This window comes from Phyllostomus hastatus, unplaced genomic scaffold (genome assembly GCF_019186645.2).
Source record: "Phyllostomus hastatus isolate PE091 unplaced genomic scaffold, TTU_PhHast_1.1 phas_contig_98, whole genome shotgun sequence".
NCBI lineage: Eukaryota > Metazoa > Chordata > Mammalia > Chiroptera > Phyllostomidae > Phyllostomus > Phyllostomus hastatus.
Genome location: NW_025333999.1, coordinates 9,295,442 through 9,322,945, shown reverse-complemented (window position 1 = coordinate 9,322,945; position 27,504 = coordinate 9,295,442). Strand labels below are relative to the sequence as shown.

General features: G+C 56.6%; 3 protein-coding genes across 7 annotated transcripts in view; 1 reads left to right on the top strand and 2 right to left on the bottom strand.

Moving 5' to 3' along the window:
* BMP1 (bone morphogenetic protein 1) overlaps positions 1 to 10,679 on the bottom strand; it is a 38,606-nt gene extending 27,927 nt beyond the window's left edge. For 2 of the 3 annotated variants that reach the window (XM_045853049.1, XM_045853051.1), the window contains exons 1-3: positions 10,283 to 10,679; positions 2,615 to 2,737; positions 26 to 190 (exon numbers count right to left, since the gene is read on the bottom strand). In XM_045853049.1, coding sequence (XP_045709005.1) covers positions 26 to 190; positions 2,615 to 2,737; positions 10,283 to 10,436 — 442 coding nt within the window. In that variant the 5' untranslated portion in view covers positions 10,437 to 10,679. Of the gene's footprint in view, positions 1 to 25; positions 191 to 2,614; positions 2,738 to 10,282 lie in introns of those variants that run through there. The other variant, XM_045853050.1, reaches the window with a different exon arrangement.
* A 1,115-nt stretch (positions 10,680 to 11,794) lies between these two features.
* On the bottom strand, positions 11,795 to 14,028 carry SFTPC (surfactant protein C). 3 transcript variants are annotated; one of them, XM_045853429.1, is made up of 5 exons: positions 13,987 to 14,028; positions 13,138 to 13,296; positions 12,667 to 12,789; positions 12,302 to 12,412; positions 11,795 to 11,950 (listed from the first exon to the last, which is right to left on the bottom strand). In XM_045853429.1, exons 1-5 carry the CDS (start codon positions 14,026 to 14,028, stop codon positions 11,795 to 11,797), a joined length of 591 nt encoding a protein of 196 aa, XP_045709385.1. The 3 variants fall into 3 exon arrangements, with proteins under 3 accessions (XP_045709385.1, XP_045709384.1, XP_045709386.1); XM_045853428.1 differs by having other exon boundaries at positions 11,795 to 11,932; XM_045853430.1 differs by lacking the exon at positions 13,138 to 13,296.
* A 5,169-nt stretch (positions 14,029 to 19,197) lies between these two features.
* LGI3 (leucine rich repeat LGI family member 3) lies at positions 19,198 to 27,288 on the top strand. Its single transcript, XM_045853227.1, has 8 exons — positions 19,198 to 19,730; positions 20,579 to 20,650; positions 21,463 to 21,534; positions 21,843 to 21,914; positions 22,051 to 22,122; positions 22,774 to 22,943; positions 23,100 to 23,264; positions 25,184 to 27,288. Exons 1-8 carry the CDS (start codon positions 19,525 to 19,527, stop codon positions 25,999 to 26,001), a joined length of 1,647 nt encoding a protein of 548 aa, XP_045709183.1. The 5' UTR covers positions 19,198 to 19,524; the 3' UTR covers positions 26,002 to 27,288.
* Positions 27,289 to 27,504: the final 216 nt, after the last annotated feature.

Genomic DNA, 27,504 nt, shown 5'->3' with positions numbered 1-27,504 from the left:
CACCACCAGGCACAGCAGGCCTCACCTGTGAAGTTTCCCCCAATGACAAAGGGGATGACCCCATCAGGCCACACACGCTCAGGTCTGGACGTTGCTGCCCGCCGGCTCCGAGACCTGCTTCTCCACCTCCCTGGGCTTCTCCTCTGAGGCTGCCCACTGGTGTGCTGGCAGCTGGGGACAGAGGAGTTTCCTGGAATCGAAAGACTACGTCATCAGCAGCAGGTGAACGAAGGGAGGAGCGGGAAACAATTCTGATCAATCTTCATTTGGGGGGTTCCTATTTACCCACTCATTACAATTTATCTGTAGCCTTAACTCTTTCTTTTTTAAAGTGTGGACAAGACACTTTACTTGAAATTTAACTTAAAGCTGAGTTTAATGGTAGAGAGTTATCCACCATTTAGACCACATCTAAACTTACTTTTATGAATAATCCTTCTTATTTATCTCCTAGATTGAGGTTCAATGTTTTCATTTTATTTGCAACTTCTAGGGTTAAACCTTTTTTACATACCTCCCCCTTTTTTTAGTTACTCGGTTTCCATAGGCATTTAAGATAATTAAAAATACGTAACTGAGCGTCTACTAAGAGCAAAGCACTGTATTAGATTCTTAGGGTGACTCAGCTATGACCAAGACCTTGATCTTGTCATTAGAGAGTTTGTAATCCACTAGGTGATGGAGGACATGAGACGGGTACACAGGTAGTGACACAACAAGTTAGGAGATATGAAAACCAGCCCCAACACGGCTTCCCCTGTCCTTCCTTAGCTCCCTCAGCCCTGGGGCCACCCGCTGACATGCGCAAGCGCCCCTGCTCGCCCCTCCCCAGCAAGGCCGCTGCAGCTCTCTGACTGCACACAAGCGTGTTTTTCAGTCTGCTTAGTGCCGTGTTCTCTGCACTGTTCCGCTTTTTCTGTTGATTTTGCTGTTTAAAATGAGCCCCTGCTCCACTTCCCCGCCCTGCAGTGAAGTGCTGCCCAGTGTTCATACGTGTGAGAAGGCTGTGATGTGCCTTACGGAGAAAATACATGCATGGGGTGGGCTTCACCGGGGCACGAGTCACTGCACTGTCGGCCGTGAGTTCAGCGTCCACGAATCAAGTGCCTGTTACAAAGGTGTCTGTCAGCAGAAACACACGTAAGACAGGGCTGCGCTCTGAGGAGTTACGACCATTTTGTGAAAGAGGCTGGCGGAAACGCAGCCGCCTTTCTCCAAGGAGTAATGGTGCGGTACTGGCTACGTCAGAGTCCTTGGTGACTTTATGGAGACCGTAAGGTTACTCGGTAGCTCCCTTCACAGCTATCATGAAGGGCCGGGGTGGGGCTGCTGAGCAGACGAGGAGAAAGATGGTGCGCTCGTCCCCTAGGACTGCGGGGACCTGAGACTGGGAAACATTCCCTCCTCATCCAATAAGCCTTCGTGCTGGGGGCGCACACAGAACTTGGTGTCTTCTTTAAGTGTTCCCAAATACACGTTTTCATTGGACACAGGAGCTCTCTGGGACAAACGGGGTGAGTGCCACCATCCACCTTTGACAGATGAGGAAACTGAAGCCAAAGACCGGCCCAGAGTCTGGTGGTGGGTCAGTGGCAGCCCCCCTGGATCTAGCTCCACCATGCTGCCCTCCCCCTGGGCCACTTCCGCTAGTGCCCACCAAGGCCGAGTGAGGGGCCCCAGGTCACTCTCAGTGCCAGCTGCCCCCTGAGGTAGTTCTACTCTCACTCCATGGGCAGCCTGTGCCAGGGTCCTCCCTCATGATGGACAAGACAACTGCCCGGTGCCACCAGAGTGTGCCCACAACAGGCCCCAGGTGAGCGCTCACACCCTTCAACAATGGAGACCTACCCGTGGGCAGGACCATACTGCAGGACAGGGAGGAGGCTGGACAGAGCTGAACTTTCCCAGGCCTCGTTCTTCCCATCTATTCACAAGCTCCAGCGCTTGGACTACCTCCAGAGAGAAGAACCCACCCCTGACCTGGAAGAGCTCCGCGTCCCGCTGGGAAGGCCTGCACATATGTGCACAGCTGCAGTGAGGAGCAAGGAGCGAGACGCTAGCAGCGTAAGCGCAGGGCCAAGAGGACACGGGAGATGGAGGTGGTCGTGTCTGGGGGGCTGTCAGGGAAGTTTTCACAAGAGAAGCTCTTAAGACAAGCCTTAAAGGACATAGAAAAGCTTGCAAAGTGGGAGCAGAAGAAAAAGCCAGGAGGGATTATGGTGCTGAGGGAAGAGCCCCGGATTTGGAGGGAGAGCTTGGTTCCTGTCACAGCTCCACCACCAACTGGCTTTATCATTTTGAGCAAGTCACATGACTTCCGTGAACCTCAGTGTCTGTGTCTATAAAGTGGGAACTGTCCTGACACCTACCTTTGCAGGCGGCTGGGGACAGTTTGAAAGTTCGTGGTAAACCATGAGCAAAAAGAATGGTGGTTCTTAGCTCCCAGGAATGTCTACACTTGCTGCTCCTCTGGGGAAGGGATAAAGATATCCTAAGGGAGGACAAGCCCTTATGCTGGGTTCAAGCTCACGGCCTCTGACCCAGAAAGCCTGGAGGGCCCCTGTTTCCCCAATTCTAGAACCCATTTTGGGGACATCAAAGGGTCAGTCCATACCCGGTGCACCTGCAGCTCGGATGGAAGACCTGCGGATTGCACGCTGTCTGAAATCTGAGGCCCGCTGCACCTGGAAGGCCCTCAGATCCTCCTCGTCCAGGGCGATATCCCCGAGGAAGGCAGCTGGAGAGAAGAGAAGAGGCCAGGGGCTGAGTTAGTCCTCCTACCCAGCACTGACAGCCACAGACCCGTGGGCACAGACCCAGCCCCCAGTGCAGCTTCGCTCCTAACCCAGAGGGAGGAGGGCAGCGGGGCGACTCTGGGGATCTCTCGGCGGGAGACTCACGCTTCTTTTTCAGTTGGCATCCCGGCACAGCTGATGCCCAGCCCCGACCAGACCATTAGCTCCACGAAAACACGGTCATGTGATTTATTCCACAGTTCTTTAGCAAATACTCAGTAAGCACCCACTATGGGCCAGGTGCCACTGTGGTGATTGGCAAGAACAGATGGGGTCCCTGCTCGTGTGGAGCTGCCCTCCAACAACACACAAGCAGACAAACACCGAACTCAAGAATTCCTGACAGCGATGGGTGCTATGGAGAAAATAGAAGGTCAGATGACCAAGTGTCTGCTTTACGGGCCCATAACCTTGGCATGGTGCTGAGCATGTGGTACTCACTCCACAAGTGCCGTTGCAGTTACAACACGGGGAGTCCAGGAATAAAAAGCAGAACAGATAGGAACTTCAGGAAACCAGAACACGTGTCGGCAGCGTCCCAGCTGGGAGGACAAGGTTTAGCAGTGCTCAAGCAACTTCCATGAGAAGTCTCAAGGTCCCCTCTGGAGGAAGAAAGGACTGAGGGAAAAGAGCCCCCAGTAGGCGGTTTTGATTTCTGAAGCTGGGGGAGAGGTTTCTGGAGATACGGGCCATCTGCTTTTTTGAGAAGTCGGGAGCGAGAGGAAACAGAGGCCACAGAGCTGTGTGCTCTGGAAGGAGCTCGAGGTGAGCCTCATGCAGGGCTGGGGGTGGGGGTTGGGAGGAGGAGCGAGAGCAGCCTCCTACAGCTCCACCCTGGCAACATCTGCTTCTCATCCCGGGCTTCCCAGGCCTGGCGGGCAGCACGACACAAGTTGTTTTAACCTTGAGGCCTTGCACTCACACAGGTTCCTCCTCTGCAGCTGGCCAGCTGGGTGGACACACACACACATAATCAGACCCAGGGGGACAGACCCAGAGTGACATCCACACACATGCCATCAAACAAAGCTCCGCAGAGTCACAGAAACATCCCTGCGTGTGTGAGCAGTGCCCAAACCGAAGGCAGAGGCACAGGACAGCGCTTGCCTGAGAGACGTGTCACACTGTATTCTTTGGGCCTGCGGACATGTGCTCACAGATACTCGCTCTTCAGTGGCTGTGACCTAGAGCTGGATCCGCAGGATGTGGGGGTCACTCCAGCGGTGACCTAGGCCCACTGTCCCTTTCACAGATGCAGAAACTGAGCCCCAGAAGGGCAGTGACTTAACCAAGACCATGGCGCTAGGCACTCGACAGGCTGGATTCATAACTCAGGCCTCCTGGCTCACATTCCAGTGCTGCCTGCACTCAAGCTCATTACTGCTGTAGAAGTCATACTGTAAATACGTACACACAAAAATAGACACTTAGACACACACATCCACCCAAGAACACACACAGTCGCAGACAGTACTAAACACATACACACACATGCTCCAACACACACAAACCAGCTACAAGTTCCAAACGCACTAAGCCGGTAATAGCAGCAGTAGTGACGCCTTGTGTAAATGTCTGTTGAAACTTACTCGGTGTTTTCTAGTCAACCAAGTACTTGACGTTAATGACTTCACTTAATCCTGGCCACTCAGTACATACCGATTACGCCACATGCACCCATGCATTTGCCTACAACACGTTTGCATTTGCCATTAAAAACTCCTGCAGAGAGAACCCGGTGGCTATATCCTAGCCCACTCCCTGACTTCAGAGATGAGAATACTTGGGCCTAAGTGGGGAAATGACTCACTGAAGGTCATGGGCCAGTAAATGGCCCAGTACCTCTTCTACCACATGAAGGAGATTCTCTTACTGAAAATGTCACCCTTAGGTGGACTGGGCTCAGCAACTGACGGGACAGCAACAGAAGATGCTTCTCAGCTGACATGCAAAGAAAAGTGGGCTTAGCAAGGATATGGGATGGCGGGTACACCCCAAGGGGGCGGTGGGGGTCTCTACGTGCCAACCTTCACTCAGGCACTCACAGACCACACGAGCACCTCCATACCTTTGCACAGACACTTTGAGTCCAGGCTCACACACCCACACCCATGGACAGCACCATTACACACTCAGCTGACGCTGAGACTCCTCTTTGGACACAGCAGCAAAGGGCAAGATCTCTGGAGTCAGGCAGATCTGTCTTTGAACCCTGAGTTGGCGACTTCTAGTTGACAAGTCATACAAGACCCTCCATTTCAAGCTGTCCACTTTCGAGGGTGCACTGGTTCCCCACAGCGGCTTCCCAGCTGAGTGATGCCCCAGAGTGATTGGAAACAGAACCTCGGATCCCAGGCACAGAACAGTGTTGGCTGGTGGGACCAGGGCACTGTGGAGGGCAGGGCCAGCGGATGGCTGGCTGCAGAGTTCATCTGTGAGCCAGCGCCCTGTGGTGGGGATGTCATGGCTGAAGAATGCGTGGGAATCATGGAGGTGGGGGGAGGGGAGGTGGGCAGGAGAGCCTTATGGCCCCAGCTGGGCCTGAAGGCCCTGCCCATTCGGGATTCCCCCTGGGGACTCCAGGAAAGCTGGAGGCGCAGAGTCAAGGACTCCCTTCCTTATGTGGGAAAGGCCCTGGGGTCAGGTCAGGGTAGTAGTTATTTTCAACATGGAATCAAGTTTTAGTTTTGTTTTCTGGTGGTAAGGCAGCCAGGAGCACCCAGAGCCAGGTCCCAGGAGCAGGAGAGGAAAGGAGAGAGCCCACAGGTGGGCGCGTGCCCACCCTTCGGGCTGGCCTTTCAAGTCCAGTCTCCTCCCCTGGCATGCGGCAAGGCACAGGGAGGGGAGCTGTCTGATGTGAGGAAATCCCTGCACACGCAGGTCCCATCACCAAAATGCAAGCTTCTGGCTGGGGCAGGACAGGTTCAAGGTCCCACAAGTGTCTGTACATACTTAATTGCACATTGGCACACACATGCACTCAGGAGTACCCACGCAGACAGCTGAACAGACCTGCCCCTAAAGCAAGGGCACAACCACAAATGTGCAAAAACACACTCAAATTACTTCCCTGCCTAAGCCCTAGTATTTTCATACACATGAATAACTGTGTGTGCATACCCCGTTTCGTAGGCCAGGCCCCCAAAGGGGAAGGGCGCCTTTAGAAATAGTGGAGGTGGGGGGCGGGGGGCGGGGGGCAGGTACGCAACAGCGGAAAACTGTAACAGTGGGAAATTGTAAACCACCCACCAGTCTTCTGACCTTGTTTCTGTGAGTGCTGACTCTGACTAATATGAAGCTTGGAGATGAGCAGCATGTTTGTGCAAGAATCCTAGGAACTAACTTGAAAAGATACAGACTCAGGCTTTCGGGCATCCCAGCTCCGGGGGATTTGCTGACCTTCAACCATGGAGCCAGCATGACTAACCAGGAGGACGAACAGCAGGACCGCTGCTTGTGTTATCAGAATGGATGGTGCTCGTCTGCACGTAGAGAATGTCTCACCCCCTCCCTTGATCTCTTTGTTCTGTTCCCCTCTCCCTCCTTATAAAACCTGCCTCCAGCGAGAGGGGGAGACGGGCTTTGAGACGAGGGTCCCCATCTTCCCAGGAGATGGACTTTGAGACGTGAGTCCCCTTCTTCCACGTGGCCAGCACCTAAAGATAAACCACTTGCTTTTATATCAGCACCTGCCTCTCGAGTATTGACTTTTGTAGTGGCAGGCAGGCAGACCTGCGTTTGGTTACAGATACAGATAGATAATTAGTCTTTTCCTCTGGATATCTTTAGCAGGTCCCTAGTGGCCTAAGGACTAACACATTCTACTCCCTCTTCCCCCCAAACCTCTGGAGAAACTAGAATGTTTGAGAGTTCCTTCTCCCTAGGGAGTCCCATTGGTCCCCTCCATCTGGAGCCCAAGGAGATTGTCTTTTCCTCCTCTCCTGAGGCACCTAAAAGAGAAGGTAACTCAGGAAGCAGGGGCATAAGTGGGTAGGTGACTCACTCAGAGCATCTGGAGGGAAATGTGGTCTGGCGAAAGAAAGGCCTGCTTCTCGAATCTTGAGCTTGGAAACTATTCCCTGGAGGTCCCCTGAAATCTAAGCCTGGGCCTCAAGGCTCCCGGGGTGAGGCTGGTGATGAGGGCTGTGAGCTCCTGGCCCACTTCACCTCCCAAACAGGCCTCGGAGCTGCCTGTGAAGCCGAAGGGAGGTCCTCGAAGCTGGGGAGCCGTCCCACAGCTTCTCTGCTTATGGGAACTGGGTCCCAATTCCTATTCCAAGCCTCTCCCAGAGTCCTCAGGGTCACTGCCAATCATCAGCGCAGCCACACGGAGCTGGGGGAAGGACCCTCTTGATGGTTTAGCAACTAGCATACAAGAAATCAGAACTTGCAATCTCCCTGGGCAAGTGGGGAAGAGAGAGAGGGGGGTCCATGCACCAGCTCCCAGCACACACACACAGACCATCTGGGCACCTTGCCCACTGCTCCAGCCTCGTCCAGGACGGCCAGGAAACTCTCCAGCATATCAAGGGTCTGAATGTTGCCCTTTCTGCCGCTGTAACCGAAATTCTGACAGTAATAGCAAAAGAGGACCTCAAATGAAGCGGCCTGGCTGTCCTGAGAGAGCATAGGTGAACCAGGGGAGTCCATAGGGCTTTCATTCTTGGTCCTCCGTGTGCAAGGAGGAGGAGGAGAAAGAGGAGCTGCAGAGGGTCAGGTGAGCAGAGGCTAGTAAGCAGGCATACCAGGGGCATCCGGAGGAAGTACCTGCAGACCTCGGAGATACTGCAGGTCTGGTCCAGACCACCGAAATAGTGGGGGTCACATGAATTTTTTGGTTTCCCAGTGCCTATAACAGTTATGTTTACACTACACTGTGGTCTATGAAGTGTGCAATAATGTGTCTAAGTAATGTATAGATCTTAATTAAAACTACTTTAATACTAAAAACTGCTAACCATCACCTAAGTCTGTTGGAAAACGGCACTGACAGACTTGCTTGGCACAGGGTTGTCACAAACTTTCAATGAGGAAAAAATGCAATATCTGCAAAGCACAATAAAAGGAGGGAGGCCTGGAAGGCCAGGCACACCAGCCATCATTCCCTCCAACACCTGGAGGCCAGGGATCAGAGGGGGTGCGGGGCAGGCCTCGGAGGAGAAACAGAGACAAGAGCCTGGGGACCTGAGGCTTGAGGATGCAGCTGTGGGGTCTCGAGAGTCAGGGCGGAGGGAGTCAGGGCGGAGGGAGGCAGGGCTGCCCCAGTCACACCCAGGAGGGAGGCCTGGTCTGACCCTGAATCTTGGCCTTGTCAGGCTCTAGGGCTCTCTCAGCCACCCCCAGGCCTGGCCTAGCTCCCCACCAGCCTCACTTCACCCTGGTGGAGAGCTTTCTCCAGAACCCTTGTTTGAAGTTCCAAGTCAGCCAGCCCCACCCTAACATGAAATTTGAGACTGGGGATAAAGCCCTCAGCCTCCCGCTGTTCTGAAAAATCACTCCAACTTCCATCTAGAAGTGAAATACATCAGATTGGCTTCCTAGCCATTTTTTACGGCCTTGTCCCAGTCTGTCTCCTCCATGAAGCCCCTCAAACTTTCCTAGCCTGTGATGATCACTGTTTCTCCACCACCTCCTGGGGGCCCCCTTCAGCCTTTGGGGCCTTTCCCTCCAAGGTGGCACATATGAGTCTTGGTTTGTGCTGTTGGTTACTTCCCCATGTGTTGTCCCCTCCTGGACTGTAAGCTCCCTGAGGGCAGGGGCCATGATTACATTTCTCTGTATCTCCCACAACAAGCTCAGGGCCAGACACATACTAGGTCAGCTGAGTGAATAAGTGACACGAAGAAAAGGTGAGGGAGGCACTCTTTCTCCCGAACCTGAGTCTGTGCTCTCAGAAAACATGAAGTGAGAGTGTGAGGCACAAAAGACAGCGGGTAGACAGCTAACATTTATTTGGTGCTCATTTATTATTCATTTAGTGTGTGTTAAATTCTCATAAGTGTTATATACATGTTCTCACATTTAACCAACTCAATGGAAAGGTGTATTATCAGTTCCACTTTACAGGTGAGAAAAGCAAAGTTCACAGATGCTAGTTAACATTCCCAAGGTGGTACAGCTAATGACTTGTGGGTCAGGGACTGACAGCCTCCCACACTCTGTCCATCTAGCCTCACACCCATCCCAAGCCCAGTGAAAATGATGACAACTAACTCCAAGGTTTAGCCACAGCCCAGCAGGGGTGGAGAAAGAAAGGCAGAAGGATTTGGTTTCTCCTCCTCGAACAGGAAGGGGCTCCTATTCTGCAGTTTGCTGTGATCCACCCAAAGAGGGGTTCCCTGGGGTCATGGTTCTAGCAGCCTGCCCCACCCCCCACAACCCCATGTACCACACACAGGCACTTCTAGGACCCCAAGGGCCGAGCCACTGCCTCTGGCCCTGGCCCTGGCCCTGGCTATCTGGGGACAGGCTGAAGTCAGAGGCAGGAAGTTGAGGAACGGTTCTGCTATCTTTTGCCCTGTGTGTTCTCTTGTCCCGGGCAGCCTGTTCAGGGTCACCAGATCAAGCAAACAGCCACAGCGCCTGGCCATCTGGTCAGTGCAGGAGCAAGACCCCTCTGGGCCTAGCAGGAGGGAAGGGGTTACACAGGGTCTTCATGGACAAAGAACACACACTGCCCCCCTCCAGGGCCTTGACCTCTGCTAATAACCCTCCAGTGTCTGTGGACTGAGGGAGCCCATACAGTGTCTGAGTTCTCTGTGCTTCCCCCTTTCCCCTCAACTTGGCCTCGGTGGGAGTCCCTGGCCCACAAGGGCAGAGGTGAGTCCCCCTCCTGTGCTGGCTTCTCTGACTTTGACAGCTGTCTCCTCCGTCCTAGAAAGCCACTGCACTGGTGGAACAACGAGACACTTAGGGAGCATGATCTCAGAGGACTCCTCAAAAAACTTTTTCCTTCCACTTGGGTGGGTGGGGTCCTCCGGAGACCTGTTCCTTGGAAATGCAGGCCATCCAGGACCCAGGAGACAGATGTGCAGACCCGGGCAGTCTAGATAGACAGGCTGGAAAACACCAGTGTCCTGGAGCCACACACTAGGGAGAAGGGAAAGGTTCGTGCTCTCTCTGTCCCTCTCTTCCCCCCCTCCCTCTCTCACGGGAGTTTGGCCAGAAAAGTTTCCTGCAGGAGGAAAAGCCTCCTTGGCCACAGGTCTCTCTAGGGACCCAGGGAGCTGACCCCCAAGAATCCTCTGGGAAGACAGAAGGCAGAGGCTTCCACAAACAGCGCAAAAGTTCAGTCCTGAAAGTCCCCCAAACTTCCCCTCCCTCTTTCCCTCCTTCTTTTGTTCCCCACAGCATTGCCAACCAGGCAGCTCCCGGCTTCCCACACCGGACCGTCCTCCCCCACCCGAACCCCGGCGGCTCGCGCCTCCCGCCCGGCCGACCCGCGCCGGCCCTCGCGCCCCGCAGGCCGCGGGCAGCGGGGTGCCTACCCGCCTTGCAGGGGTCTTTGTAGTTGAGGGTCTCCGAGTCGTCCTCCTCGCCCAGATCGTAGGTGTAGTCGGCCAAGTCCAGCGGGCGCCCGGGGCGCGGGAGCAGCAGAAGCCCGAGCAGCAGCGGCAGCGGCAGGCGGGCCACGCCGGGCATGCTGGCGGCGGCGAGCGCGCGGGCGGCAGCGGGCGCGCTGGCAGCGGCGGCGGCGGCGGGTCGCGCCCGGACGCGGGAGCGGGCAAGGGGAAGCGGAGAACCGAAGGCGAGGGGGCGGCGCTCCCTCCCCGCCCGCCGCTCCCCCCGCGCTCCCCACCTCTCTCCTTCCCAGCGCCCGCCGCCCTCCTTCCTGTCCCCCGCCCCTCGGCCGCCCGCTCCCGGCTCGCTCCCCCCTCCAGTCTCTCCGCTCGCTCCCTTCCCTTCTTTTTCTCCTTCCTTCTCTCCCTCCCTCCGTCCTTCGCCTCCCCCTCTTTAGGGAAATGATCTCGCTGGGGGGCGGGTTTTCGCCCGGAGCTCGGCCCCCTCGGAGTCGGGATGGAGATCGGCCGGCTCCGGCCTCGCGCCAGCCGGGGCGGGGAAGGCGAACACCCGGCCCGCACTGGGAAGGGGCTTGGGCGGCCGGGGCTCGGGACGTGGGACGCGGGCCGGGAAGGGGTGCGCGCCCCGGGATGCCGCCCGGGCTGGCCGCCCTCTAGCGGCGTCTCTTCTGTGCGCGCCCCGCCCGAGCTCCCCACGGTGCGGGACACGTCGTCAGGTCGCTCACGCCGACTCTTCCTCGCTCTCTCCCTAGGTCCCTCCCAAGGTCTCTCTGCCTTCGTTTCTCAGCCTGCGTCTCTTGGTCTCTTCCTTTCTTGGCCCTCGCTCTCTCCTATCTCGGTCCCTGTCCTAGAGTTCTCTCCCTCTCTCTCTTTCTCTCTCGCCCTCCCTCGGGAGACACCACTGGAGGGCGCTTAAAGCCCGTGGATAGCTCCCAGGCCCCCTCTCCCCCAGCACTCTGGGACGGAGAGAAAGGGAAAGCCCCCTTGACTCCCCAATGCCCTTCTCTTCCCCTAGCCCTCCTCCGACAAGAGCAGGACCGATGGGGTTTGGGTGGTGGGAAGAGGGACACCCTTTGTTTTTCAATCAGGCTGCTTTATTGTTTTGTGATAGGGCCCCCCTGTCCCCTAGGAACCACCTCTCTGCTGGCTCCTACCTCTCCTCACAGCTCTGCTCCCCTGGGCTAGTCCCTCTGGGGTGGCAGGCTCAGTTTCCTGCTTGTTTGCCAAAGACCCTTTGCACACGGAGCTTTCTGTCCCTTTTAGGTTTCCGCAGGCTCTGTGAAGCAAAGAAACATTGTTTATTCTGCGAGGGAGAGGAACTGGGGGTGGGGGGATGTCTGTGGACCTTCCCTCCCCTGATCTCCCTAGGTGACTATCCTCAGTGGATCCCCCTAGGCCAGGCCAGCTGACAAGGCAAGGTGGCCCAAGCCTTCCTGGGCACTGGTGCCCTGATGATTACATCTGCTCACCTGAGGGGTCCTAGATGTAGTAGAGGGGCACTTCACCACACAGGGTGCTCAGGGCGGGGCCCAGGAAGTCCAGGTTCCTGGAGGACACTGAACGGGTATCACGATCCTCCTCTTGGCCCAGCTTAGAGGGAGGTGCTGCAGGCGTGACCTGGAAAGAGCACCTCATCTGGAGCCTGGGAACTGCGTTACTGTTTCACTCACAGTCCTTATTGTAGGACCTCGGGAGTGTCAGGCAGTCTCTCTGAGCCTCAATTGCCTCACCAGTTGAGAGAGGCTGTACTGAGGTCAGAAGTCCCCAGGTGGTTGAGAGTTCACCTGAGGCCAGCAGCTTTGTTGGGGTGAGGGTGCTGGGGAATAGGTAGGGTAGGTGTGGTACAGGTGAGTCTAGAGAGAGGCACTCACCTGGCCACCTACCAGGAGCAGTGCTTTACAAGTGACAAATAGCCACCCTCTCAAATGCTCCTCCCAGCAGCTGGCCCTGGGAGGGAGACACCCTACTCCTCACCCTCACACCCACCTGGAGGTTCTGCAGCCTTCTAGTGAGAGCCTCAAGGTTGGGGATGCGGTCAGGAGCCATCTTCACAATGTAGCAGCAAGTTCCCACAGCCGGCTTGTAGGCAATCAGGAGCTGGGCACAGGGACCCCAGGTTCATTCAGAAAGGCCCTGTCTCACTCTCTAACCCTCATCCTGGGCCATCTCCCTCTAGGTTGGGCACAGGCAGGAGTCATATTGTAAGCTGGGGTGCAGGCACATCCAGGGGAGGCAGGAGGGCTGGGGGATGAGGAGAGATGGATGTGTACGAAGTGGCACAGCCGGCTGGGTCTAGGAGAATCTTGTCATTGGTCCCCCAGGCCCCAGGTCAAGGGTTAAGGTGTACCCACCCGCTGGTAGTCGTACACTGCGATGCCAGTGGAGCCAATGGGGAAAGTGGCGGTGGTGCCCACACGCTCACTCAGGGCCACACGTTGCTGGGTTTCCGGCCCCGCAATGCTCATCTCTAGGACCTGGGGGAGGGCACACTGCTGCCGGGCATTGCTTTCCCCACTTCGGTGCCCATGCGCACACTCAGTCCTCTGTACTCAAATGCAACTCCTTCTTCCCTTAGAGCTCAGAGAGGCTGAGTGGAACCACCTGCCGGAGGGACTAGGATGGCCCATGTGGGGCAGGGCAGGGGCCTGGTAGAAAAGCGTAGGCCAAGTTTGCTACCCTGTCCCTGCCTCTGTCCTTCCATGAGATGCCCCTGGCCTCCTCCTTTCATTCCTCTTAGGCAGTTTGCTATCCGCCCAGCACCCCCAGCCAGTCTCTCTGACACATCCGGTGCCCGCCGCCCACCCCATCCCAGGCCTGCTCACCATCTCAGTGTGTTTCTGGCTCATGTGAAGACCCATAAGCAGGGCCCCTACAATCACCACGACGACAAGGACCACCACCACAACCACGATGAGAAGGCGTTTGAGGTGCACAGGGCAGCAGGGGATGCCGAACCGGCCCCGGGGGGCTGCTGAGTAGTCCTGATGTGGTGGGACAGGGAGAAGACAGGGGTAAAGTCATGAGGATGCCCCCCTCCTTCCTGCACACCCTTCCAGGGCTGGGCAACCAATGCTATGCACGTGCAGAGGAGGGATAAGGAGATCAGAGAAGGCTTCCTGGAAGAGATGCCCTGGATTCCAACAAACTCAGGTGGTTAGAAGTGAGGTCTAGCTTGGAGAGACCCAGAAGAGCCTGTTTCACCAGTCACACCTCCTGCTGTTTCCTCCAGACCCCTGGCTCCCCAGCCATGCCCAGTCCTTCTCTGTACCCCGAGTAATCCATGCTCTGTCACATCTCTGTGCCTTTACACCTACCACCCCTCTTCCCACAGTGCCTTCCTCCTCCACCCGGGAGCTCCTAATTCCTCTTCTGGAGTCAGCCCGAATGTGCATGCCGTCTTCTCTGTGGAGCTTACTGTGGCCTCCCAGGTAATGGCTCCCTCCTCAGTGCCCTCTTCTGCTCTTTTTGCCGACCTTCTCCGTGGTGGTCCTCAGCCCCTTATACTGAAATCATTGGCGGCCACTTCTCTCTCCCCAGGGGACTCTGTCTTAGTGGTTGATGTCCCTGCCCTCACTCAGTGCTGTCTAGGCGAATGCATTTGCATGAGGAAACCGGTTGGAAGAGGCAGGGCCCACCACCCACGTGCGTGTGTACACACACATCACACTCACCGGCGGGCTCTCCATCAAGACCTCTTTGCTGCCCACATCCATCTTGCACCTTCCTCTCCTCAACCTCCCAAGTGTGACTAGGGTCTTATATATGCCAGTAGGCAGAGGGGATAGAGGTAAAGGATTTGGCTCCTATCTGCCCGCCAAGCCCTAGGCTTTGAAGCCTGTTTGTTCCTGGCCCTCAGGAACCAAGGCCCTGATAAGCCAGCTGCAAGAGCACCTAAGGGCCCTTGGCCCTGGCACATGAGTCCTCTTGGCCCCAGCAAGGGCAAAGCTGGGTGAGCTGAGCAAACTTGCCCTTGGGCAATCTGTGCCTCGTGTCACTGTGTCTTCCTGGCGTGCCTGCCCTTCTTGCTGGCACCTGCCCCTGCAGTCCTGCGGCTTTTCTTGTTCTTCTGCCAGGCCAAACCGCTCAGAAAGCCAAGAATCAGACCCAGCGGGAAGTCCATCACTTCTCCCCACAGCATGTCCCCCAAACATAGGGGCAAGCTCCAGTAATGGGAGGGAGTAGGGCGTACTGGGGACCCAGAGAGGGCATTGCTGAAGGCATCGGTGTGGGGGTTCCTCAGTGGTCCCTAGGCCATCTGGGAGCAGCAGGTTTCACTTTAAGCACCCTACCTGCCTCTCCATCTCCCACACTTCTGTCCAGACCTCAGACTTGCCCCCGCCCCTTGCCATGCTTTTCAGAATGCTGAAAGTTCAGTCCCCTCTGGTCACCAATTCTTACTATCATGAGATTTTTCATTCTTTGCTATGAGGTGGTTTGAAATCTAAAGGCTTTCCCCCCTCTGCTTTGATTTAATTTGCATTTATTTTATGCTGAGTTTATTCCTGGGCCGTAAGTTTTTGGTTCTCCAGTTCCTTCCGGGATGTTTGTTGTTGCTGTTGTTTTTCTGGGCGATCTCCTCTTCTGGTTCAGGGACAATCTGCTCTTTTGCTGGAAGGATCAGCTCTGTGTGGTGGGGGAGCCTGCGTGGGGGGTCCATCTGCTCAGGAGCTCTGTGAGTTATGCCCCGTCTCGGGGCTTCATTCCCCTGGATGGGCTCCATGAGCACACCTAAACGAAGCTACGCCTAAACCCTTTGGTTCGGCATCACCTGCTGCATGTGGAAGCATGTGCGGCGCAAACTCAGCGCTCTGTTTGGGCCACCCCCGTGTCCAGCCCCACTGTTTGGCCTGGGCACACCTTCCAACTCCAGCACTGTGAGGACGGAAAGGCACACATTGCCCCTGTCAGCTGACTCCCTTCAGATCCTTGGTGGCTTTCGGATGTTCATACCCATGATGGCGTGAGCAGCGCCATGAACATTTTAAAAGTAAACGTAAAGATTTGAGCCTCTTGATTTGCATGATTTTGTGGGGTCTCCTGTGTCAAGTGAGTGGCGAATGACTCACAGATCAGGCTGAAGGCTCTTAATAACAGATTCCATGCCTGACACTTCTTCCTCTCACCCAGACAGCCTCCCACAGAGCTGGGTGTGGGACTGAGGGCTCCCAACCTCCTCGCCCTGGAATCCGCTGCTCGCTTGATGCTGCCTTCGCCCTCCTCCCTGCACCCCTCCTTTATACCCTCTGACCCTAAATCCACCCTGAGAACACCTCTCCCCCAAACGGGATCCACTCTGTGTCTCTTCTCCTCTTTCTCTCCTCCTGCTCTTCTTCCAAAGCCATCTCTGTGGCTTCATGGCGCTAAACCAAGCCTGCTAATGGCGGCACCCTTTCCCTCAGGTTCCCCTCTGCTCACAGGGCCAGGAGCACACTCTCTGGCACCTTCACTCTAAATTTTCATGAGCGTGTAAGTCGGAGACCCACACCTTGTTCCTCTCTTGGTCTCACTCCCTTATCTCCCTTATAATGTAACTCCGAGGCTTCGCCTCAATTCTTGTCACCTGAGGGCTCCCTCACACGTTGGTCCAGCCCTTTAACGTGAGGGTCCCCCTGTCCCCACAGAGGCCCCCTCTGCCCCTGGAGAGCTTCCAGCCTCCAGGTTGCACAACAGCATGGCATCTGAGCTGAAAGCCCCTGAGGAGCTTGGGTGGGAGGAAGAGAGAAGGAAGGAAATGTTTGCTCCCACCGCCCTCCCCACTCTCCAACTCCCCCTTTAAATATTTGCCTAAGCCTTAGCAGCAAGTGTCCTAGGAGTGAAAGAGGAGGAGGGAGTCTGGGGGGAGGAGGGGAAGGATCCCCTCAGCTGTGTGCGGCCTCAGCTTTGTGCAGGTGCCAGATGCAGGAGACAGCTGCCTGCAGTGCCCACCCTGCCCACCCCCCAGGGCCCCCACTGCCACCCCCGGTCGTCCTGGCAACACTGGGATTGATGGGCTGACTCACCCGTACTGGGCTTATGCCAGGTGGGCGGTGGGCAGCGGGCCAGCGGGAGAGCCAAGGATAACTACAAGCATCTCGGGGTCCCTGTGGGCATCTCTGGGGGCCACCCTGTCCAGCTGTGGGCTTGCTCTGAGCAGGCGCTGTGTTAGGGCTCGCCGCCCTGACTAGGCGAAGGGAGACAGGGCTCTTTCTTGGAGAGAAGCCGCTGCTCTTCGGTCTTCAGTCTCCCCTGCAGGCTGCCCTTAGGCTCTAGTTCCCATAAGCCTGTAGTTCTTTTTTTTTTTTTAACCTGTTTTCGCCTGTTGGGAGGTTGGAAAGGAATGATGCCTTCCAGCTTCATGAGGGAAGTCCAGAGGCCAGCACCAAACTTGCAGAGGTCTTGGGAACCTTAGAAAAGGAAGGTGGGAGACACCTTTCACTGGGCAGGTATAGCTGTCCCCTTGCCCCACACCCCGGCCCTCTGGCTGTGGCCTTCTCATCTTTTGGCCTTTACTTAGGCCATTTCTCCTTCTTGGAAAGCCCACCCTCAAAGGCTGGCCAACTCTTGGAGTGCCACCTACCCCAAAAGGCCAAGCAAGAACAAGGACACCCATTCTGTGGCCTCACCACTCAGCCCACGGTGCCTCATTCCTCCTCCAAAACCTCCCAGGCTCCCTGCGGCACACTCACCTGTCACTTAGCACACACTGTCGTTTCATCAGCTCCATGGGTGCTTTTATCTTCCCAACCTGGTTGTCAGCCGTGTGACCCTCCCTGGGATCAAGCATTCCTGAGGCTTCTTTATACGTGCTGAAGGGCAAGGAGCATGCACACAGCCAACAAGTGATTATAGTCAATGATAAGATTGTCATCAGTCAACATGAGGGGGGCTGTCATGGCCCAACATGAGGGGTTCCTCGCAAGGGGTCAATAGTTCATTCCTTTAGTACGTGAAGGTCTCAGCGCATCACTGGCCAGCTCTGGGACCCTGAATGAGACATTCTGCCTTTCTAGGCTTTTGAGCATTCATCTGAGAAATAGGACTGGTACTGCCTGTCTTGCCCGCCCCCCCCCTTTCCAAGCTCTTGTGAGGATAGGATGACATCAAGACCTGAAAATCTGACCGTCAGGATTATCATTATCTTCGCCTCCCAGGGCCCCTCTCCTCCCTGGCTAGGAGCAGGACCCAGCCCCCCTTCTGTCTGGGTCAATGCCTTCGAGAACCATGACAGTGGAGAGCCCCATGGTAGCCACTGCTTCTGTGTGTGTCCCCTTTTTCCTCCTTCTAGCCCCTCAGCTGCAGGGGTGGGACAGGATTCACGCTGCTCTTTGTGTCCTGGGCAGAGCTGTGCCAGGGACGAGCAGGGATGGTTGCCCAGCTGCCCCGGCCACCCTCCCTGCCCCCATTGCTTGTCTTCCCACAAGCTGGAGTGGGAGGGCGGCCTGGGCAGTTGGACAAGCAGTGGCAAGTGGGCATCAAAGGGCAGGGGCATCCCTGGCATGGACTGAGCTCAGACGGGAGAATCCCCTGCTGGCAGAGGCTGGAGACAGCAGGGAAGCACCTCACTCCCAGTGGTCCAGGTTTCTGGGACCGATGTGGAAAGAGCACAGGACGGGGAGCCCAACCAGCGGACCTCCAGGCCCCTCTGTCTTGTGCCCGGGAGCCCTTGGGATAGTCATCCCCACGGTCACTGCACCCCTTCCCCAGAGGTGACATGGCAAAGAGCACCCACTCTCACACTGTTTGGTTTCAGGATCCCTTAACACCCTTAAAAAGTATTGAGGACCCCAAAGAACTTTTGTTTCTGTGGGTTATATGTATTAATATAATATTGACCATATTGGTATTTACTGAGACATTTTAAAATATCAATGAATTAAATTAAAATAACAACAATAAATCCATTATATATTATAACATAACATATATTTTTAACGGAATTAACTATTTTACAAAGCAAAACAAAATAGAGAGAAGAGTGTCATTGTTTTATATTTTTACACATTTCTTTCATTTCTGGCTGAATTGGAGATCCAGCATGCAGCCTCTGGAAAATTCCAGGGCACTCTGTGAGCACATGAAAGTGAAAAGGGCAAATAATGTCTTAACATTAGTAGGAAAATTGTTTTGACCTCAAACAGGTTTGACCTGGAAGCTGCTCAGGACCCCTGGGCTGCCTGGACCACTCTTGCAGAAGCCCCTGGTGCAGGGATGACTGCGGCCTTGAGAGTTGGGCAGGATGGGTTTAAACCCCTGCTCCGTCCCTTCCTTCTCCTGGAACTGCAGGCCTCCCTCTTCTTATCCTTAAAAGGGGTGATACCATCGACCTCAAAATGTGGAGAGGGTAACTAACTAAGTAGAGTCCACAGCACACAGTAGGCGTGATGTCAAGCTTGGCTCCTTTCCTCTACGCTTGGGCCTCAGTTCCCTCATTTGCTCAACCAAGGCCTGGGTGGAAAACTGCCAAGGCTCTTTCCAGCTCCCACAGGCTGTGGTTGGGCAGTGCGAAACGCTCCGGAATTCCGCACATTCCCACTCCGGCTGCAGGGACGACTGTCCCCTTTCAGCTCACTCGGACGCAAAGACACATTCCGTTCATGAGCTGTGGAAACACACGTGAACACAGATACACACCTGTCACCAATGGCATGCCCGAGAATCTGCCCAGAGGGTGTGTCGCCTGAGGACCCGCCCGGGGCGCAGAAGCACTTGGCTTCCTGAGCGGACGTCTCACAAGGGGACGTGTGCCTGCGCTGGCAGAGACAGGTGTGCACACACGCACACAGCCATGCCACCCCAGGATGCACACGTCACCTCACACACGCGTACTGGCGCACAGACGCTCTGGGTACGGGACACACAAGCAGATGGCCCAGACACCGCCGGCGGGCCGTGCAGCCTAGAGCCGCCAGGGGCGCAGCCACTCCCTTCTCTGATACTCCCCGCAGGGGACTCCCCCTCTGCCCTGCGCGCCCCCGCCGCCGCAGTCCGCGGCCACCCTAGCCCGACAGCGCTCCGCTCGCTCGCTGCGCGCATCCATCTGCGTCCCTCGCGCGAGCGAGCAGGGCAGGGAAGCGCAGGCAGCGCGGAGGGCTGGAGTCCGCTCTCCGAGGAGGGCAGCCGGTCCCTCGCTGCCGCAGGGGCTGCCGGTGGCCTGGCGGTGCCAACCCGCAGCCGGGCAGGGAGCGCCGGGGCGGGGGCGGCCGGGCCCGGAGGCAGAGCTCGCGGGCAGCATGGCGGGGCTGCGGACCAGGCGGGGCTCCGGGCTCCCGCTGCTGGCGCTGTCCGCGCTGGGCTTCTGCCTGATGCTGCAAGTCAGTGCCAAGAGGCCCCCCAAAACGCCCCCCTGTCCACCCAGCTGCTCCTGCACCAGGGACACGGCCTTCTGCGTGGACTCTAAAGCAGTGCCCAGGAACCTGCCTGCCGAGGTCATCTCTCTGTGAGTGCCCAGCCCTGGCCCGGCGGAGGTGTGGGGGGGTGGGCAGCATGGTGAGCCCACAGCGGGAGGAAGGCAAGGACCACTCCGGGAAGCGATGGGAAGAACCCATTCCCCCTCACAGAATGTGGGGGCCAGGAGCACCCCAGGGGGTCCTCAGGACCAGAGACTCAGGTGTCAGCTAGGCAGGGAGTTGTGCGGTCCTGCAGGCTCAGCAGCCATGGCTGGGAAACAAGACTTCACTGCCAAGAATGAATCATCAGCACTAGCGATGCCAATAAGACCTACTCTGTGCAGGGCTCTGGACTTGGGGGGTGGGGTAGGGGGACGGGGGTTGCCTACCCCAGCATTTGGGCCCCTGCCTGTGATGTCACACCAAGGGCAGAAAGGCTTCTTGTGGGGAGAGGGAGGGAGGCAGTAGGGGGAGGAGTGGGAGTGAGATATACCCACACAGCACCCTGGCTTGAGGTAGATGCCTGCCACTGAGCTCTCAGCCACTCTGCACCCAGCCAGCCAGCCTGTCTCACTTTCGGTGGCCTCTGGGGACCAGACAGGCTGTGCAGTTCTTGAGAGCAGGATGCTAATCCCCACCCCCACCCCAGGGCACCAATCCCGGGGATCTGCAAAGTGTGGCTGGGGGCCACTGGTGCTCAGGGAGGCAGTAGGGGAGGGTGATGATGAAGGCAGGTAGTGAGGAGAATCAGAAGACAGGCCCAGGTGGAGGGCAGGCTGGAGACAGGGAGTTTCCAGGGTGAGTGAATGCAGCCAGAAGCCATTGCCCTGTCCACCTCACCAGCCCAGGGGGTCCCTGAGTACACTCCCTGCAGCACTGACTTCAGTCATCCCCACAGGACACTGGTGAATGCCGCCTTCTCCGAGATCCAGGCTGGAGCATTTTCCCACCTGCCACTGCTGCAGTTCCTGTAAGGACAGGGCTTTGTGGGAGGGGTGGTGGCTTGGCAAGGGCAGTGGGAGGGGACAGACAGATTCTGGACAGGGGAGAGGAGAGCCCTTGTAGGTAGCCTTTGGAGATTAAGGTGTAGGTACCCCCAGTGTTGCCCCAATGGGATATGCTACAAAAGGGGGCACAGCCTGAAGTCAGGAAGGGTGGAGGGAACAGTAGGTGGGGAGAAGGAGGGCAGGGTTTGCATGTCAAAACCAAGAAGTGGGCATCTGGGGCCCAGTTAGGACGGACTTGCCTCCTCTAGCGGTCCAAAGGAATCAGATGCAGTAACTTGGACTGGTGCCAGGGGGTGGACACTGCAGGGGAGAGGGGCCGTCTTAGAGACTGGTGATCCCAGGGCTTGAAGAAAGAGCTGGGAGCCGAATGGAGGGAACACTAGAGGCCTGGAACTCCAAAAGGGGCTGTTAACACTCGGAGCCCCAGCCACAGGAGAGCATCCATGCGGGTTACCCTACCTCCTTCTCACCACCAGCCCCAGAGGGACTGGACAGAGCCTGGGTGGGAGTGGGAGGCAGAGCAGAGGCGCCGTGGGGAAGGCCCTGGCTTGCCAGGAGCGATCTGCCCCGACAGTTTTCATCCCAGGAGCACACATGGACCCCAGGAGTTTCTGGGACCAATACAGGCTCCTGCCTGGTCTTGCTACTCAGGCTGTTGTGGGGTTCTCTGCTGGGGTCCCAAGGGTGGGAGGCAGGCCGGGCAGGCTGTGAGGAAACCTGGGGTGGGGCAGCAGGCACGCCCTTGGAAGCTCTAATTCTGCCTTTGTCTCTCCAGGTTACTCAACTCCAACAAGTTCACGCTGATCGGAGATGATGCCTTCACAGGACTGTCGCACCTGCAGTACCTGTGTGTGGGAAGGAAAGGGGAGGGCCTGGGCGGGCTCAGAGGGAGGCTGAAAGAAGAAGGCTGGGGAGGTGACAGCCCTTGAGTCCTCTGACTGCAGGACCCAAGCCGGACACAGGTCATTTCCTCCATCCCTCTGCCTAAACCATCCTGCCTGGGTGCCCTGTCACCACAGGCTCAATGTCACCGGATTTGGAATGGAAGCCTGTCTGGGGACCATGGGCTGGCATCCGGGCATGGCGTAGGGAAATCGGTGAGGGAGGGCATTCTGGGATCCCGAGCAGTGGCTGAGTCAATTCCCATCCCTCCAGCTTCATAGAGAACAATGACATCTGGGCACTATCCAAGTTCACTTTCAGAGGGCTCAAGTCTTTAACACACCTGTAAGTACCTCCCCCACACATTCATTTGTGGAGCCAGAAAACCACCCCACCACACCCCAGCCCACCTTCATCCCTGGCTCCTGTGGCCTTTGGCCTCAGTCACCATCTTCGGGTGACCCACAGGTCTCTCTTGCAGCTCCCTGGCCAACAATAACCTGCAGACACTGCCCAGAGATATCTTTCGGCCCCTGGACATCCTGAGTGACTTGTAAGTCCTGAGTCCTAGCTCTGTGGACAGTGACACAGAAGGGGCGCGTCCCTGGAGGGGGTGGTGTGGGAGCAAGGATTGGGAAGATCATAAAGTCTTGGGAGGCAACGAGGGCTTGGCTTGGGGTGGGGAGAGGGCTCCGGAAGGCTAGGTAGAGTTACATATAGATTGGTAGCCTTCCAAGTTGGGGATCCTCATGGCATCTGTGGGCCCTCTTAAAATGCACATGAGACACTATGTGTGTGTGTGTTTTAAACATGTGCTTCTAAATGTATGTTTGCTGTGAACCTACAGTAAAATCCGATAGCATAGCCACAGTCATCGATCGTATTTCCACAAGAGACCTGGCTTGCGGAAGGATAGGGGGAAGCGGGGTGCAACACAGGGCTAAGCAGGTTATACACTGCAAAAGGCACCTGGCTAAGGAGGCAGGGAGGGGCTGCAGCCAACCCCCACTCCAATGACCAAGCCCGAGTCGCCAGGGCTGCATCCACCCCAAGCGGAACGTCTTTCTAACGGGCACAAAAACACCATGTGAGCAACCAGCAGCAGCCTTGACAATATCTACTTCTGAAACCTTGAGGGCCTGGGTGGACCAAGCAGCTGAGAGCCTGTCCCTCTTTAAGTCCCCTCCATCACCCTCATGATCAGGGACCTGCGGGGCAACTCTCTCAACTGCGACTGCAAGGTGAAGTGGCTGGTGGAGTGGCTGGCCCACACCAACACCACAGCGGCCCCCATCTACTGCGCCAGCCCGCCCCGCTTCCAAGAGCACAAGGTGCAGGACTTGCCACTGCGGGAGTTCGACTGCATCACCACAGGTGGGAGGGGCCCCTGCCTCTGGGCTCAGGCCAGGCCTCCCCAGGCAGTTCCACAGGCATGGCCGAACCCCCAGCCCCCTGCCTTGCTTGCTAAACAGCCCTCACCACCCAAAAACCCTTGCTCTTCTTCCTTCCCACACCCCGCCACCCCTGTAGATTTTGTGCTGTACCAGACCCTGTCCTTCCCAGCGGTGTCAGCTGAGCCCTTCCTTTACTCAAGCGACCTCTACGTGGCTCTGGCCCAGCCAGGTGCCAGCGCTTGCACCATCCTCAAGTGGGACTACGTTGAACGGCAGCTTCGAGATTATGATAGAATCCCAGGTACCTGTGCCCAGCCTGGCCGTGCTGGCCCCAGCTAGGAGAACAGGGGTGGGGGTGAGGTACTTCTCCACTGAGGTCCTTTAGGGAGAGGGACAGATAAGACATGGCCTGTGCTCATAAGAATGTTCTAGTCTTTGGAGGGTGGCTGATACATACATAGATAACATCTATATAAGTAGGTCGGTGCTAGGAAGGACATATGAACACGATGCACTGGGAGCACAAAGGAGAGGCCTACCCAGGGCAATCAAGGAAGGATTCCTGGTGGAGGGGATGCTTACACTGAATCTTGAAGGATGAGGGAGAGGAAGGAGTCAGAGGTGATGCCTAAGTTCCTGGCTTAAGTAACTGGGTGGTGCCATTGAAATGAAAAGGAGGAGATACTGCATTTAAGCTGAGTACAGAAGGCTGAGGGAGACTTAGCTAGGAGAAAAAATATGGGAAGGATGTTCTGGCAGAGGGAACAGCATGAACAAAGTGAAGAAGGTATGCAACAGTTTATTGTGTGAGTTCAGGCATGTATACATAATAAGCAGCTTATTTGACTACAGCAAGAGGTTCAAGGTGGACAGTGGCAGGCCTGAGAGAGATGAGGACCAGGTCATTGGCAAGCTTTGAGAAATTGTGTGAGCCAATCCAATCTATATTTTAGACAACTCCCTCTGTGATCATTGTGGAGCATGGCTGGGCATGGGGCTGGACACGTGAGCAGACCAGTGGGGGAGCCAGCTGGAGCCTGGACTGAGGCAGTAGCAGTGGGGATGGAGACATTTAGAAAATGGAGTTACATTTAGAAAACAGGATCAAACTGACACAATAGGAAACAGAAAATTGAAATCGTCCTATGTCTATGAAAGAACTTGAAGTCATTATTAACACTGCCCCCCCCCACCTCAAGACTCCAGGTTCAAATGGTTTCTCTGGCAAATTTTAGCAAACATGAAAGGGAGAAATAACGCCAATCTTATACAAACTGTACTGTCAATAGAAAGCAGAAGGGGGGCTGACAGAAGCTGGGGACTGATCAGCTGTGGGTGAGTGCGGGGCAGGGCGGTGCTGGGAGCGGCTCCCAGGTTTCTGGATGGGATGACCACGTGGACCCACAAATTGACATCAAGAACACAGGAGGAGGGGGAGGAGCAGGTTTGGGGGTAGGCGTGAGCTAGGTTTTGGCCAGCTGGAATTCGAGGTGCTTGAGGATGTTCGGGCAAGAAGAGTCTGAGCACGGTGGCTCAGGAGCGGGCGATCCGGAGCTGGGCAGGTGGTGTCAGAGCCTGAGGCTGTGTGTGGGCTTCCCTTGGGGAGGGGAGGGGTTCGGGGTGAGGGGAAGGTGGGCAAAGGCGATGACAAGAAACACCAGGACAGGTGAGAAGTGTGGCCCCATATGGTTTGGGTGCCTGGGTCAGATCAATCTGGTTGAGCACTAGTACATTTGTTTTCATGCATAAAAGCCTTTTGAAAGCAGGAGTTGTTTGGAGAATGTGTTTTCATACACAACTCTCCAGACATTGAGCTGTCAGTTTGCACCCAGCTGCGGATAGGCTTAAACTCTCCCTGCTTCACCCGCCTGGCTGCTTGCGAGCAGGTGGCTTTGGGCAAGTCACTTAGATGCTGAGCCTCAGTTTCCTTCTGTGTGAGATGGCAAAACAATAGGGAGTATTTCAAAGTGATAAATTGGGGCAATGTGTTCATAATTAGCACACTGACTGCACGCAATATAAATTCAATAATTGAACCATGGTTAAACCGTCAATCAATATCTAGGGACACCTATTTTGTGCTCAGCGTCAGCTTATATTTGAGTCCTGGGGACCAGGGTGGATGCCCAAGGCAGGAGGGGACTGAGCTTCTTTTCTGAGACTGGGCAGGAGCATGAAGCTGCCCATGTTGCCTGATGCCACATCCCTGCTTCCCGGCAGCCCCCTCGGCCGTGCACTGCAAGCCCATGGTGGTGGACAGCCAGCTGTACGTGGTGGTGGCCCAGCTGTTTGGTGGCTCTTACATTTACCACTGGGACCCCAACACCACACGCTTCACCAAGCTGCAGGACATCGACCCACAGCGCGTGCGCAAACCCAACGACCTGGAGGCCTTTCGAATCGACGGTGACTGGTACTTTGCTGTGGCCGACAGCTCCAAGGCAGGTGCCACCAGCCTCTACCGCTGGCACCAGAATGGCTTCTACTCCCACCAGGCCCTGCACCCCTGGCACCGTGATACCGACCTTGAGTTTGTGGACGGAGAGGGCAAGCCTCGGCTGATTGTGTCGAGTAGCTCCCAGGCACCGGTCATCTATCAGTGGAGTCGCACCCAGAAGCAGTTTGTGGCCCAGGGTGAGATTTCTCAGGTGCCTGATGCCCAGGCTGTGAAACACTTCCGTGCTGGGCGGGACAGCTACCTGTGCCTCAGCCGATACATAGGGGACTCCAAGATCCTGCGCTGGGAGGGCACCCGCTTCTCCGAGGTGCAGGCCCTGCCCTCCCGGGGCTCGCTGGCCCTGCAGCCCTTCCTTGTGGGTGGCCGCCGCTACCTGGCACTGGGCAGCGACTTCTCCTTCACCCAGATTTACCAGTGGGATGAGGGGCGGCAGAAGTTCGTCAGGTTCCAGGAGCTGGCGGTGCAGGCCCCTCGGGCCTTCTGCTACATGCCTGCGGGGGACGCCCAGCTGCTCCTGGCCCCCAGCTTCAAGGGACAGACGCTTGTGTACCGGCACGTGGTGGTGGATCTCAGTGCCTAGAGGGCTGCCAAGCCTCTGGATCGGAGGCTGAGGGGGAGGCTCTGCGGGAGCAGTATGTGTGCCCATGTGAGGACATGTGTAGCTAACCTCACGGGCACCATGTGGACTGGCCCCAGGAGCCGCTTGCCATAGTTGTAATCAGCATGAGGACTCGTATGCACCAGGCAACCCAGGGCCCGGCGCCCTCCCGTCTGTGGACATCCATGGACCCCACACCCCATCTGTAGGCCCCCTCGACTGCTGCCTTCCACAAGCTCTGGCCTGGGGAGGGGGAAGGATGCTGGGAGGGAGGGTCTTGGGTTGATCCTTCTGATGCTCTGGTCTCTCCTTGTTGGTGCTCCAGGGGTCCATTTAACCTGCCTGTGCCCCACACTGCAGCCACAACCACAGCCTTCCACTACGGGTACACTCACTTACTCGCCACTCCTCCTGCATGTTCACATGGGATCTGGCCCACACCCTCAGTCACACACACACATGTCTGTTCACACCCCCGTTTCCTAGTGCACACCTGCAGATTCAGCGCTGCCAAAGGGTCTCCCCGCCATTACATTACATTGCCTTTCTGCTTGGAGGGGGCACACAGTAAGGCCCTGCTCTGCTCATCCCTGCTGTCCCCACCCTGCCTCTGGGCACCAGCTTGGCCTCCTGGGGGCACAGCCCCTCTGCCCAAAGCAATAATAGCAGCAGCCCTGGCAGACCCTGCCTTCCTCCCTCCCGGTGCTGGCTCTGTCCTCACTGGGGCTTTATGCCCTGACCCTGTCACCTAACAGGAGACCACCCAGACAAAAGCCTTTCTAGTTTTCCTTCCTGTGGCTGTCCCAGCCTAGACCCTTGCCCCTGTCCCGTGGTTCAGCCCCTTCTTTGGGATGTGGCCCCTCAGCTGTGCTGCTGGCTCCTCTGGTTAGGTTCCAGAGCTGGCCTGGCCAGGGACCTTGCAAGCACTCGGGGCATCTGGGGGGTGCATGAGTAGAGCTGGGCTGGAGAGCAACTTGGGGGCTCTGGCGCTCCTCCAGCCCACAGATGCACACCCCAGGGGCACTGCCTTTCAGGGGAAACTGGGTGGTGGAGGCCCAAGGACCCTGCAGAGCGGCACCCAGGAGCTGAGCTTCTGCTGCCCTCTGCTGTAAGCTGGGGACAGACAGCTCTGAGGTATGAGGTGATGCAGCAGGCATGGGAGGGGAGGCTCTTCCCTGTGCCCAGACTGTGTGAGGGGCACCTGGTGGCAGCATGAGGGCCTGGGGTGGGGCACTTGGGGGCAGGGCTGTAACTTACTTGCTTCAAATAAAAGGTTCCCACCCCATTGCTGGCTCTCAGGTGTCCAGTGGTGATGGTCAACAGTAGCTGTTCCATGAAGAACAGAGCGTGTCGTCTGTCCCTCCTGCTTGCAGGGGACAGTGTCGGCTATCAGGACCTGTTCCTGCCTGCTCCCTCCCCTCCAAGGAAGGAGTGGGCACCCCCAAGGTCAGCTGGGGCTGGGGTCAGGAGTTCACAGTGATGACA

Bases quoted from the DNA above. Each gene is read 5' to 3' on its own strand.
- SFTPC (XM_045853429.1), bottom strand. From the start codon at position 14,028: ATGGATGTGGGCAGCAAAGAGGTCTTGATGGAGAGCCCGCCG. The intron at 12,790-13,137 runs GTGAGCAGGCCT...GCCCTCCCCCAG, and splicing joins GCCAGAAACACACTGAGATG to GTCCTAGAGATGAGCATTGC. The intron at 11,951-12,301 runs GTGGGTGTGAGG...CCCAGGCTCCAG, and splicing joins GAAGGCTGCAGAACCTCCAG to ATGAGGTGCTCTTTCCAGGT.
- LGI3 (XM_045853227.1), top strand. From the start codon at position 19,525: ATGGCGGGGCTGCGGACCAGGCGGGGCTCCGGGCTCCCGCTGCTGGCG. The intron at 21,535-21,842 runs GTGTGTGGGAAG...CCATCCCTCCAG, and splicing joins CTGTCGCACCTGCAGTACCT to CTTCATAGAGAACAATGACA. The intron at 23,265-25,183 runs GTACCTGTGCCC...GCTTCCCGGCAG, and splicing joins AGATTATGATAGAATCCCAG to CCCCCTCGGCCGTGCACTGC.